Raw genomic sequence first — 14,230 nt, 5'->3', positions numbered from 1 at the left:
GCACAAACTCACGGACACCACCCCTGCTGACTTTAGTTTCACTCGAGCAACTCATTAACACACGCACTCATCCAAGGAAGATCACGCATGGTTTTTCACATCCTCACGCTTATCCTGGTCTAAAAACAGGAACCACTAAATGTCCATCTGCTTCCCCTCTTGACTCCTGAACAGGGGTTGATACAGTGTTAGTTGGGTGGAAACAGATATATGGCGCATATCTTGAACTTTTCTTCCTCCACCAAGCGTAATAGACAAGCAGAACATTTTGTGGGTTTGTCCTAACTTTTCCAGTAGTAAAAAGATAACTTTGGCAAAGGGACAAGGGTTTATCAGCCATAACGAGGCAGAATGCAAAACAACCTGTCACCAAGCTCCACCATTTTCTATAAAAAAGTAGGTTGGATTTTGATTGGATGATTTCATTGATCATCACTTCTAAACTGATTCCAATAACATAGTTTCCCTGTGCCATTCTTTTAATATTGTCTTTGCTATTCCTTTATGAAACTGAATCATTATCATTTTAGTGATCAGTATTGCTCTTGATGTGAACAGGCCTTTATATAAGTGTATAAAAGGTGGTTGGTTTTACTGTGTCGTCCCGCAACTGGCAATTGCTAACATGTGTGCTGCAAGAGATCTCTAGTGAAACTATGTATGAGCACAAACACATACCAGCTTTGCAGCATAATTCACCACCAGCAAATCAATCTTCTTCTTCCCCAATCGTGATAAATGTCTGTTCAAGTGTTCTCTGAGTTTGTCTACCATCTGAAAAAGACAAATATTTAAACCTACAGTAAATATACTGATTGACACATGAAGATGCCTTAAAAATATGCAATGCTGGTCATTGATGTAAAAATAAATATTTTTTTACTGAAGGAAAAACAAAATGTATGCCTATTTTATTTTTTCAAATAACTAATTAATATACTTAACAATAAAACAACTGACGTATTCTAAGCCGTACTAATTAAAATATAAATTGTTGTTACACTAAATGACGTCTTGATATTAAAAAAAATAATAATTTCCCCATGTATAAAAAAAATAGTGACCCTAGAGACATGGATCTAGCACAGCTTAAGGAATAGTTCACACAAAAATGAAAGTTCTGTCATCAATAATTCACCATTTACTTCTTTCCTATTTGAGTTTCTTTCTTCAGTAGAACAATGAAGAATGCAGGTTGCTGGGACCCACTGATTTCCATAATGTATATTTTTTCCTACTATGGAAGTTGATGGGTCCCACAAGCCACTATTCTTCATTTTTTTAAAGAAGGAATCTCATAAAGGTTTAAAACCACATGAGGGAGAATAAATAATGAGGGCATTTTCTTTTTTGAGCAAACTGTCCCTTGATCAGTGATATTGGTTGTCTGTTAAAAAGGCTAAAATATACAGTAGATTTTTTGCCTCCAAAATGAGTAGTCAGAATCATTAACTAAACACAATCGCATATTCCAGAGTGCTGTACTATACATTAAAATGATTTCACTTTAAAATGTACACAAAGTTAAACAAAGTCTACCCCTGCAAATAATAGTCCTCAATAGATTTAACCAAAAGGATGATTTCAAGAATGACCCACTTGACATTTAATCTGTTTTAGATTTGGAGTGGGTGGTCCGAATAACAATAATCAATCTTCAGGACTTCTGTTGTCACAAAAACAATTTAAAGGAGCATCTCTGTGGGCCTTCTGTTTCTGATTAGAGCTTTTATCCTCGCAGTCAGGGTTTGTATAGTGGTTTAATATTGCTTGTGCATGTCCCCCATTGACTCTTATTTCAACTGCTTTAATCTATAATAGGTCTGCTTATTTTCTATGGAGAGTTACGGCTGACCACTGCTGGACAACTGAAAGTCCAGTCACTCACCAGGCCCACTAGCACCCTCTGCTGTTGATCTTCCTCCTGGAAGAGTGGAACAACGCGCCTGTCTGGAAAAACAGAAAGTAAGGTCTATTTTACACAATTCTGTCATCATTTACTCATCCAATGTCAATACAACCCTGAATAACTATCATGTTTTAATATCTTATCTATAGCTTCAAACTAGCAAACATTCAAATTTTGGATTTCTTTTTAATAACTATGCTTGGAAAAGAGCAGCACAAACATTCTGCAAAATATCTTTTTTTATGTTCTACAGAAGAAAGAATGCCAGGTTTGAAACAACATGAGGACATGATGTAAAATTTCACAGAGTTTCATTTTTGACTAACAAAATCCTTAATAATTATACCATAATATGTAATAAATTATTTTAGGAACTGAAAATAAATGAGCTCAGTGAAACGTCCAGCTCTTTTGACTCACATGCGATAACAGATTTGTGTGTGTGACTGTGTGTGTTTTTCGAGTAAGGAGGAGGTACTGTAATCAGTCTTATATAACACTACCGAATTCCTACTCCCATTTCCCTCGTATCTAATGAGGTGCTTGATTAACTACACATAAACCTAGAGACCGATTACATTCACAACAGAGAATGTGACCCTGAAGCTCCAGTCGCTGGGACTTTCCATAAAAGCCTGAAATACTTCCAGGATTTGATCAGGGATAAATATTCTCACAAGTGTCCTTTCACTGACACGACTGACCATTTAAAGTAAGTTTAGCTCACCCAAACGCCAAGTGTCCACCATGGATAAAACTCTGCACATGAGAAACAAACAGAAAGGAGACATTTTAATTACATCAAGATGCATTTCAGTTGCTTCACTCCAAAGCTTCATCAAATATCAATCACAAGCAGACACTTTATTATTAAATAAACTCTTTCTGTAGCATCATTTTACATCTAACATTAGACTACTGTTAAAAAAGCAAATATGCTGTTGTTTTAAAGATCTTTTAGCTCTTCGTTAAATGTTTAGTTTACTATGAAAACTAACTAATGCTGTTTTGAAAGTGTAGCATGCACACACACACACACACACACACAGCATTTGCCAAAATCCACCCACTTTTTGGTGTTCTCCTCAATGTAGTGATGACCACGGGGGGATTTCTTCTTCTCCGAGTTCTGCAGAAATATTAACATATCAAGACATTATAATACATAATTATAGCACAGTGCTAGATGATATACAGTTGAAGTCAGAATTATTAGCCCCCCTGTTATTTTTTCCTACAATTTCTATTTAACGGAGAGAAGATTTTTTCAACACATTTCTAAACAGAATAGTTTTAATAACACATCTCTAATAACTGATTTATTTTATCTTTGCCATGATGACAGTATAAAATATATACAGTATAAAAAAAATTACTAGATATTTTTCAAGACACTTCTATACAGCTTAAAGGTACATTTAAAGGCTTAACTTGGTTAATTAGGTTAACTAGGCAGGTTAGGGTAATTAGGCAAGTTATTGTATAACGTTGGTTTGTTCTGTAGACTATCGAAAAAAATAATATAGCTAAAAGGGGCTAATAATTTTGACCCTTAAATAGTTTTTTAAAAATGTAAAACTTCTTTTATTCTAGCCGAAATAAAACAAATAAGACTTTCTCCAGAAGAAAAAATATTATCAGACATACTGTGAAAATTTTCTTGCTCTGTTAAACATCATTTGGGAAATAATTAAAAAAGAAAAAAAAATCCAAAGGGGGCTAATTATTCTTCAACTGTACTTCAAATGTACATGATATGTATGTATTCTTAATGGAGACAAATTTTAAAGAGAAAACAAAAAACATGTAATTACTGTAGTCTGGAATTGGTTTGGATTGAACACATCTCGAACAATATTGCAAATATGTTATAATTCAATAATACAACATCTTTCCCAATATGGCCATAATCTTGTATATTTCAAGATCTTTTAGCCACAAGTCTGCAATCTTCTGCTGTGTTCACATTTTCTATAAATGATGATGTTTCGCTTGTGGGTAATATTTCAATTTTTGAGCGTTACTGATGATCGCAATTTATCATAAAGATGAATCCAGATTACTTGTGTTAAACATCGCATCTGGATTTGATTTAAAAGTAAATCAGTAAAGAATGTCTCTCCCATTTACTTAGAAATGCATGCTCCACTAGGGAGATTGTGTGTGCATGTGTGTATGTGTGTGTGAAATGGACTCATGTGCTATGGCTCTGATCAGTTCCAATTATATTTCAGAAACTGCACAGAACAGAATGAAAGATCTGTACCAAACTAAACAAACATTATTGATATTTAACTCAAATTCCTAGTGCTCACCATAGCAGCCTGAAGTTTAGTCCAGTCCTCTTTAATCAGACTGGTCCTGAAGCGTGGACTCGGTACCGCCTCGAAATACCTCATCCTGTCCAAAACATGCTGAAGCTCTTCCCAGTAACCCTGCAGGCTTTTAGCCTTTAATCCATCGGAGCCAATATTACCACCACAGAAATAGAACACAAATACAACATTATCTCAAAAGGAGATTTGCTAAACAGATTTGCAGTGAAGCACAAAAGTGAGTGTTCCTGAAGTACAAGTAAAGTGATTGATCTGGACGAAAGCCCTGGCAAATGTTTCTGAATGGTTTCACAATTTCATTCTGATTTAATAGCCATCTTTTTTTTTTTTTGTTCGTTTCAGCTGACTGTGAAATCTATTTCACAGCTCAAACATTTCCTGTCGATGTGTTTTCTGCTAACACTTCTCCCAAACAGATTGAATGAATTAAATATTGATCTGAATGCACTAGCATTGATCAGAGGCTCTATTGCCACCTAGTGTTTTGTATGTAGGCTATTTTGCATATAATGTGACAACAAAAAATATTCTTAGACAGCATGTATTAAAGGGATGGTTCACCCAAAAAATAAATAAATCACAGTATAAGCTAAATATCTGAAGAAAAAACATAAAAACTACATATTTATGTGGATTTTTTTTTCAGTTGACTTTCAATTCAAAGAGTTTTTATAATCTGAACATGTCATTTTAATGGATAAACGCATCTGTCATATCTGTTGAAAATAACATCTTATTTTTAAGCCCTGCCGGTCATGCAGATAATATTTAATTATATATATGAATGCATATTGTGAGTATGTCTCTCACCTTCCCTTTGATTATTGGTTGACAGAGCAGTTCAGGGGTGCATTTCACACCAGATATTGCTGTCAGAGCCACAGGAAGCTCCTAGATAAAAATAATGGTGCATAAGACCTTCTTTCAACAAGTGATTATCACTAAAAACATAAAAAATGTCATCTAGAATCTGTTTTATAGGGGAAACATTTGATCAAATGCTAAAGAAGTACAGTACCTTCTTCTCAAATACACAGGAGTATGGTAACAGCTTATCTAAGCTCACACACTGCTGGTAGCTTATTCTGTACAGGGAGGCTTAAATGAGAGACAACATGAGATTATTTAGATTTAATTTCATACTAAATAAAATGGAAAACACAAGCACTCACCTAGAATAAATTCCTGAATCTGATCAAAAGCATCAAAGCTCATGACGTTCTCACTGATCCAGTTTATAATCTAAAAAGATGGAGAAACGAGAATATATTTCAGGACTTTTGCTTATCATGGAACTAACCTCTCTCTCTCTTGTTTTCTTTCTCTTTTTTGCTCAAGTCTTTGTCTCACCTTAAGCTCTAGCACAGGATTTGGCTGCAGGTAGACCAGCATGCAGTGCAGAGCCGCTAGTTGCTGGGCTTCAGGTCTGCCTGAACTCAGAAGCTCAAGCAGGAAGTCTGGGTTGAGATCCATGTTGTACATCCTGCCAGCTTGGACATCAAGCAGCCGGTTGCCAGACACACTCACAACCACTCTGCCCGAACAAAGTGCTTCAATATGACCATCTGCGCCTGTGAAGGAGCAAGGTAATACACATGAAAAATTTACAAATTAACTGATCACGACTGTGAAAATGAATTAAGAACATTAAATGTGTTTAATATAAACACCAAACATATGTTAAATCTAGAATTAGTGGTTTAACATAAAATACAATTCACAATTGAAACTGGTAAATCATTAACTAATTTGACTGTTTTAGGATAATGGTGAAGAGTAAAAATATTGAAAATATTTAATAATACTGCTGTTGTTTAAATAAATCTAAAGACGTTTTTAATCAAAGAAGTTGAGGAAGAGAAGATCTAATTTTCTGGAAATAATGACAAAAAATTCAACGAATAAAATTATTAAAACTGTGATAAATATAAAAAAAATAATACTGATGTTTTGTGTATAAAAATGAAATGAATGTCTAGAGAAAATTACAAAAACAATGCACAAAACAAAGTAAATCAGTAAATAAACAAATAAAAGAAACTAAATATAAAAGGAAATTAAACAAACAAAACAAAAATGGAAAGGAAAAAATTCCCAAATTTCTGGAGAAACAAAAGCTAACATGAAATTAAATTAAAAAAAAAAAGTTGAAAAACCTTTCACAAATATCTGGAGCAAATGACAAAAAAACCCCCACTATATAACAAAATTAAATAAAACTTAAAAAGGTTAGGGAGAAAAACCCCACACATCTTTCTAAAGATAATAATAAAACTAAATATTAGGCCTTACCTGACAGGAAAAGACTGTAGCAGAGAAGGTCCTGTTGTCTGCAGTTGATTAAGTGCAGGAACTGATCAGGCATGTACACCACTATGTAATAATCTATATAATGATATATAATAAAATGACCTTTCAGATGAATTTCAATTGAATGACTTTCCATATCTGAATATATGTGAGAACTAAAGACTGGGCTGAATGGATTACTCTGGGTTGATTAGGAGATAATGGCTATACTGACCCAGATGAATGAAGATAGGGTGGACAGTTGTGAAATTTGCTGGTGCAGAGCCTTGCTCTAGAGAAACAGTGAACGTCTTACTGCAGCCTATCAGAGAGAGAAAGAGAGAGATTCAATTTAATCCTTCATATCTGTATCAATATGTATATCAGGGTATAATGTTTTGTACCTTGGTGCACAAATGCAATAGTGTATGTGGCGTCCTTATGCCAGCGCACTGGATGGCTGTAGCACACACACATGGTTCCTATTCAAGACATTTATAAACATTCAGAACAGCAGCTTACATCAGTTCAAATCAAACAAATTAGACAAAAAAGAAAGCCAAGACAGTGCAAAAGCAGATCAGCAGAAATCAAGCGATAAACAATACACGGAAAGCATTTTGGCAATTTGGTGTAGGTGATTTCAGGAAATGATTTTGTGATTAAATACCAACTGTTAACTAATTTAAGCATCTTTATGATTAAGTTAAAATAAGCAAAAGGCTGAGAAAATATAAACTTACTCTCTATTCCATGACAAGTTAGAAAAGTGGAAAAAACAAAGGTAAATATGGTGTCTTTTATTGATATATAGATATATTTCTTAATATGATTTAATGTTGAAAAGTAAATGCTAAATCACTTGCCTGCTGGGCTGGTGAACACCTCTAACCTGAGACCCTCGTCCTCCAGGTCTTGATAGTGATCATACCCAAAGTTAACAAACCTATAGAGGCCACAGGCACTTTTTTATTCATAAAACACTGGCTTGTTTTCAATCATATGACTGTTTGCATATATTTAGAGACGGGTGTATGATATTTTTAGTCTGCTATAATATTGCAATTGTTGTTTTGACAATGTATGGTCAAATTTAACCTAATGCCTAATGGACATAAGCCTTATAAAAAGCTATATGTAGCAACTATAAAGTTATATGAGAATTTTTTTATGAATTATTTTTAAAGTGGATATAGTTAATTTCATAAGCAATAGAACAGTTTTGATATGATATGAGCACATCAGCGAGATAGGACATAGTCAATTGAATTGATACAACAGCTGAACAAATGAAAAGTTAACCTTACACATTGTATTGTCTGTTTAGTTTTATTTCCGAAACAGAAATAATAGTAGAACAATTGTGTCTCAGAGCAACACTGTGGCGTGTTGTTCTTGTTTTTAAACAATGTATATGATTCAGTGATCAATAAATAAAGACAGAATAAGCCTTTTTGAATTAATCAATTGAGTTAATGTTTTAATGACTCACTCATAAAGACAGCGGATTTGCAGAAACTTTCTAAAAGTTTTAATATGATATTTATTTATCCATGACAAGCTTAAACCACACAATCTTTATGAAAATAAATATATATATGAAGGTATACTGTTTGTGTCAATATCACACTCCTATAAGTAAGTGTTATTTTGCATGTATTTTACCAGAAAACACTCACCTCACAGAAGTAGTGACAATGTTGGGCATCTCCAATGGAAGCTCAAACTGTCAAACATAAAAGTGTTTGTATTTCAATTAACCAGTTTTAAATATTCAAAAGTATTTAACTGTAATGTACAGAGAAATGTTTACCACAGTTTCAAAATTGCGATCAGCGTAAAACTGCACACACTTGAGTGTGTGTTTCTCCTATAGTGTAGAAAGAAAAAAACACTGACATACACTGGAAAATTAACATTTTCGTCTTTAAAAAATACATAAATAAATTATAAGGGCAAGTAAAAAGGAAAGAGATTCTGACCCGTGCAGTAAGATAGAATATTCTTTGAGTGTCTGAGTCCCACTGGACCCATATAAACTCCTCTGCCACTCTCTCTCTGCTCAGACGCTCTGAATTCTGCATCACCTGTTTGAAAAACACAAATATATGTGTCCACTCAATACATATGAGTATCAATAGATTTATACCATGAAAAAGAATTTCTCTTACTACTCTGTATCCTTCCTGTTTGGTCAGAGCTATGTGGTACTGATCAACATCTGCAGAAAAATAACAACCATTTACATTCACTTGCAATAAATATACATATTCATATTCATGTCAGCATGAAAAATAAAACAGATAGTTGCTATTTATAAAAAATAATGGAGTGCTTATTTTTATTTATTCATTAATGCAATTCTTTTTTAATTACATGCCATTTCCCATCCTTCTTGTAGCAAAATGTTTTGTTGAGGATGATGAGTTTACTGAAACAAGTTCAGAACAAAAGGAAACCACACTTATCCCACCATCCAAACAATTCCAACGGAAAAACCAACACTGTTTAATTTGTTTTACTCAGATATACATCAAAATTAGAAAGAAAAGTCTGCAACTTATGTTCAATTCTGGATTTATGTGAGTGACGTATAAAACACTGTAGACTACAATTTATAAATCCTATTAATGAAATCTTCAACTTTTCCACAATACATACAGCCATCCTCTGATGCCAACAGCAAATGGCTCTCCAAGACGGTGGTCCGGCATGTCTTGGGATAGAGAAACTAAAAAGGAGGTCATGGGTTATTTTCAAGTAAATTTACAGTAGACCATCATAAAGAAAAAAATAATCAAAGATTCACATGAGATCTCGTCAGTACCTGCACTTTGACCTTGCAGTCAACCGCCTTCAGAACCTTTGTGTTGTTGATTGGGTGAATCTCGATGAGCAGCGTTAAACATTTTGACACTAAAGTAGAAAGCAAACAGAGTCATATCAGGAGTTAAAGGATAACCACAATAGCGTGATTCCTATGCACATTTAACTGCACCTTTATTTCTGTAATTTCATCTTTCTAAACCTCTTAGATTCTGTTTAATGCATGTGAGAAAATTTGTATACATTTGTGAATATGCCACTGTTATAAATGCATCCATACATACATTTAAATCCCTTACTCATCATTGTGTGTTAACCAGTATACTAGGGTAGGTTGGTCTGCTTTGTCCATTCGTAGGCTCAAGCATTGGCATATCTTTGTTTACAAACCTATATTGGGATTACTACTATCATATCTCCAGAATTACATTTGTAAAAAGCCTGTCCTTAGCTATGGCCTTCGGTCACAGGATATTTATTTACTGTCTGTTCCTAAAGTGCAGACTGAGATGGGAAAAAAGGCTTCTAAAACGCAGCACCTTTTCTTGGAATAATCTACAAACAAAGTTGCAGTTTAAAGAATTGATTTCACTAAATGCTTTTAAAAAGAGTATAAATGATTTAGAAATTGAAACACAGGCTTGTAGATGTTTTGAGTAGTTTGTCAATGTGTGATTCTTGTTAACTGTTAAATTGTTTTTTTATGTTTGTTGTCTGTTACACCCATGTGACATGTATACTGCCTAATCTTGGCCAGGACGCTCTTGTAAAAGAGATTTTTAATTTCAATGTGTCTTTACTGATAAAATAAAGGTTATCATAACAATAATAAACATACAATTATAAAAAAATAAGGTGTCGTTAGGTCACAAAAAAGACCTTCCTGGTGCCACATTTATTTAATTATTATTATAAATGTAACCAAAGCAACCGATGAGGGAAATGAAACCACTGGTATAAAACTGCCTCTTCTTCCTCAAACAGTTTAATTATAAAAATATTTCTAAAACAAGAACTTGTAACATTCATGCCACAGAAGCAAATAAAATAATGCTAGACTAACTAAAATCTGAAATGATGACAGTGGATATGGTGGAGGAAAGTCAAACTTATTTATTAAAACATTTGAATTCATATTAATTAACATTCATATAAAAAATATGATGAGGTTTTTAATGTCTCATAGGAATGATTGCTTTTAATAATGATAATAATAAATTGGCTTATGATAATTATTAAAATAAAGGTAAATAAGAAAAAAAATAAGAAAAGGTTTTATAACAAGTTTTTTAAATTAGTAATGAATAAAAAAATGGAGGGAATTAATGAAAAGTGATCAAATAAAATGTTTTTCTTAAATGAATACAAGGAAACAATGACAGCCAAAAATTACTAATTAAATAGATTTATTATAAAACAAAATGTGTGTTTTTTTTAACCTGATTAAAAATGAATAACTTAATTATTCATAGGCTTACTTTAAATTTATAGCATAAATCTGCATGAACTGTGTCAGTTGCTAAAATATATTTATTATGCATAGCTATCCTGTTTTTCCATTCCCAAAAGAAATACTTTATGAAATTTTAATTATACTTATTTTTATGACCTAAAATTGCTCCGGTGGCACAGTGGTTAACACTATCACCTCACAGCAAGAAGATTGCTGGTTTAAACCTCGACTGGGTCAGTTGGTATTTCTGTGTGGAGTTTGCATGTTCTCCCCGTGTTGGCATGGGTTTCCTCCGGGTGCTCCAGTTTCCCCCACATTCCAAAGACATGCATTATAAGTCAATTGGGTAAGCTAAATTGTCCGTAGTGTATGTGTGTATAGTATGTCCTGGTCCTCCAGGTTGCGGGTTGAGCTTTGAGCTAACGACCCACCTCATAAAAAAAACTAGATGTTACGAAACACCAATATGGTGCAGCTAAATATCAACTTTGATATGAAAAATGGCCCTGTGAGTTAGTAAAATTTTTTATTTTTCCTATTTGGAAATTTTTTTTTTAAATGAATAAAAATAAATAAAACACAGGTATTGTATTTTGTGACTGAACTACTTCAGGATTTCATGTACCTGGTTTAAAGCGGCCTTCTTGTGTGCATTGAGACAGACTGACCGCTAGGACAGAAAACTGTACATTAGTAATCACCATCACAAATCCAAAATATTATAATAAACCCAAAATATTAACATACTGAAAAAGAAACACAACTACTAATACAATGATCCGTGTGCCTACTCAAAACTGATATATATCGGCTTTAAGTCTTACCCAGAAGTGTTTCTTCTCTATTTAAAGAGCAGCTGCTGACACACACCTGCTTGTCAAAAGTGTAGAGGAGCTGTGAACACAAGAGGCACATGGATTTTTAACTGTCTCTTCTTCAGTTCAGTTTATTTCACACAATTTAATGCACCATTCCAAGTATTCATATACACCATAAATCTTTATTTAGTTTATAATCATTTATAGCTGTTATAACATATCTGTACCTTATTCTCTGTACTGTGAGGATCATATTTCCCAATTCTTGTAGTTCCTGTTGCCCCCTAAACATAAGGATTGGGAAATCAGTTAGTTTACAAAAGGGAAATGAAGACAATTCAGTTTGTATCCATCGTGACACTTGGTTGTGTCCTAATTAATAGAGACACAAGCAAGCTTGTTGTGTAGAATGATGAAAATCTTGCATACTGTACCTGGCAATAATCTCTCAAATGTAAAAAGAAGTAAAAAGATCATAATAGATGAGCGTTAATCTTCCAGTTGTGTGCTTTAAGATGATAAATTGTAAAAATACAAGAACTGTCATCCAAACATGCCCATTATAACCACCAACTGTACCTGAGATTTATTGGTTGAAATTTCCAACATTTTCAAATCTTCATTAATTTTGCAATGTCATTGGACCCCAGAGTTTGAATTAAGAACACCTCTAAATAAATATAATGATGATCTACTATGATTTTTGGTGTAAAGCTATTTCATATAGAAATCTGATATATGGCCATACAGCATTTATAATATTACATTTTTTTTTTATTATCTGGATCTAATACAGCAGTTGAACCTTACACAGTTGATATGTATTTTGTATTTTCTTGTAATGCTGTTGTATTCAGATTTTGTATTATCTCTAATAATAATAATAATAATAATAATATACATGACTACATAATATATGTAAAATAAAATAAAAAATTGTATGTTATATACATAAATACAGTCGAAGTAAGAATTATTAGCCCTCCTGAATTATTAACCCCCTGTATATTTTTTTCCGCAATTTCTGTTTAATGGAAAGAAGATTTTTAAACATAAATGTTTATATAACTAATATCTAATAATAACTGATTTCTTTTATCTTTGCCATGATGAAAGAACATAACATTTTACTAGATATTTTTCAAGATACTAGTGTTCAGCTTAAAGTAGGCTTAACTATAATTAGGTAAATTAGTGTATTTATAAGCAAATTGTTGTTATCATTAAAATTGGTTTGTTCTGTAGACAGTTAAAACAAATAAGACTTTCTCCAGAAGAAAATATATTATCCAAAATACTGTTTTTAATTCTTTGCTCGATTAAACATCATATGGGAAACATTTAAAAAAGAAAATGACAGGAGGGTTAATAATTTTGACTTTAACTGTATATCATATTTCTATATGGAATATAAACCAAAATGCATACTACTTACATGTATTCAGTAATGTTTGGCCTCTAATTAGAACAGGTACACTTAGAGTATGTGTGTATAATCCTTAATAGATCCTGTTTTAAGTCAGACTTTACATTTCAATTAAGCTATATATTATCAGCTTATAATACTGTCCTCCTTTGTTTTTCAGTAAGAAATGATCATGTGTTGTCAAAATGAATTATTATTATTGTAAAAAGCAATTCAATTTATCTCATATTTTGTATAAAGTACAATACATTTACTTGAGCATGAGAGTTCTACCCTATTTCACCAGGATCCACACATATTACTTCCTGGAATTAATATAAGCCATGTACTAGTATAGTGTATATTGTATGTATGGCACGCAGAGCTCGTTTGCTGTAGACTGGCGGCGGATTGTTCCTGCGAGAGTCATTTGCGCGGTTATGAACGGCACGTCGAGCACATGACCTGTCAAATTAAAGAGACACATAAACTAAAACCAAACTTACTCTCCATGAGTACACGACTCCTCCATCTCTCTCCACACTCAGAATACGAGGCTCAAGAACACCTGCACACAACACAGCACAGTACAGTAATAACTAATAGGTTACAATACAATCAAAACGATGGTGAAGTAATTATTATTAGTAGTATTAGTTATGATAGTCCGTAGTATTCCTACTACATTTAAAAATATGATTAGCATGATTTTACACCGTAAGTCTACTTACCTATATTCGCCCTTTCCTCCTTGGCCAAAATGCTTGATACAACATCTCTCTGAATATCGAAAGTGGGGTTTAATCTCAGCATGAATGTTTTGTCCTGCAGAGATTTAGCAGAAGTGGCCTGATTTCAGGCGTTCAGGACAGAGAACTCCACGCAAACTTTATGACTGAACACATTGACTTCTATAAATTTACATATTACATGTAAGTTATTCATACAGGTTATCGACGAGCCGAACACTGACAGTGCGCTGAACACCATCAAGACATCTTTTAGTGACTCCGTTTGCTGAAACCGATGCTTTAAAACGATTCAAACGACCTGAAGCGAACTTAAGGAGCTTGTAAAACCCGGAGTGACAGACCAGATAAACTAAAACGCATCACGATCGAAAATATTCTACTCGAAACAAACCGAAAGTCACTGAATATCTCAATCCCGACATCACTTGCGGTGTTTACAGAA

At 33.3% G+C, this 14,230-nt stretch overlaps 1 protein-coding gene across 1 annotated transcript in view; it reads right to left on the bottom strand.

Moving 5' to 3' along the window:
- The window catches only part of gsap (gamma-secretase activating protein), a 23,616-nt gene extending 9,386 nt beyond the window's left edge, over positions 1–14,230 (bottom strand). Inside the window, exons 1-24 of the mRNA XM_056455609.1 lie at positions 13,768–14,230; positions 13,543–13,604; positions 11,859–11,915; positions 11,638–11,707; positions 11,439–11,483; positions 9,362–9,450; positions 9,196–9,265; positions 8,706–8,755; positions 8,517–8,621; positions 8,348–8,404; positions 8,214–8,260; positions 7,401–7,480; positions 6,939–7,016; positions 6,770–6,856; positions 6,538–6,630; positions 5,596–5,816; positions 5,418–5,487; positions 5,264–5,343; positions 5,056–5,136; positions 4,225–4,359; positions 2,980–3,038; positions 2,637–2,668; positions 1,889–1,950; positions 679–774 (exon numbers count right to left, since the gene is read on the bottom strand). Coding sequence (XP_056311584.1) covers positions 679–774; positions 1,889–1,950; positions 2,637–2,668; positions 2,980–3,038; positions 4,225–4,359; positions 5,056–5,136; positions 5,264–5,343; positions 5,418–5,487; positions 5,596–5,816; positions 6,538–6,630; positions 6,770–6,856; positions 6,939–7,016; positions 7,401–7,480; positions 8,214–8,260; positions 8,348–8,404; positions 8,517–8,621; positions 8,706–8,755; positions 9,196–9,265; positions 9,362–9,450; positions 11,439–11,483; positions 11,638–11,707; positions 11,859–11,915; positions 13,543–13,604; positions 13,768–13,849 — 1,908 coding nt within the window. The 5' untranslated portion in view covers positions 13,850–14,230. The remainder of the gene's footprint in view (positions 1–678; positions 775–1,888; positions 1,951–2,636; positions 2,669–2,979; positions 3,039–4,224; positions 4,360–5,055; positions 5,137–5,263; positions 5,344–5,417; positions 5,488–5,595; positions 5,817–6,537; positions 6,631–6,769; positions 6,857–6,938; positions 7,017–7,400; positions 7,481–8,213; positions 8,261–8,347; positions 8,405–8,516; positions 8,622–8,705; positions 8,756–9,195; positions 9,266–9,361; positions 9,451–11,438; positions 11,484–11,637; positions 11,708–11,858; positions 11,916–13,542; positions 13,605–13,767) is intronic.

This window comes from Danio aesculapii, chromosome 4 (genome assembly GCF_903798145.1).
Source record: "Danio aesculapii chromosome 4, fDanAes4.1, whole genome shotgun sequence".
In the NCBI taxonomy this organism is placed as follows: Eukaryota; Metazoa; Chordata; class Actinopteri; order Cypriniformes; family Danionidae; genus Danio; species Danio aesculapii.
Note: the sequence above shows the minus strand (reverse complement) of the source record. Positions and strands in the feature narration are given on the sequence as shown.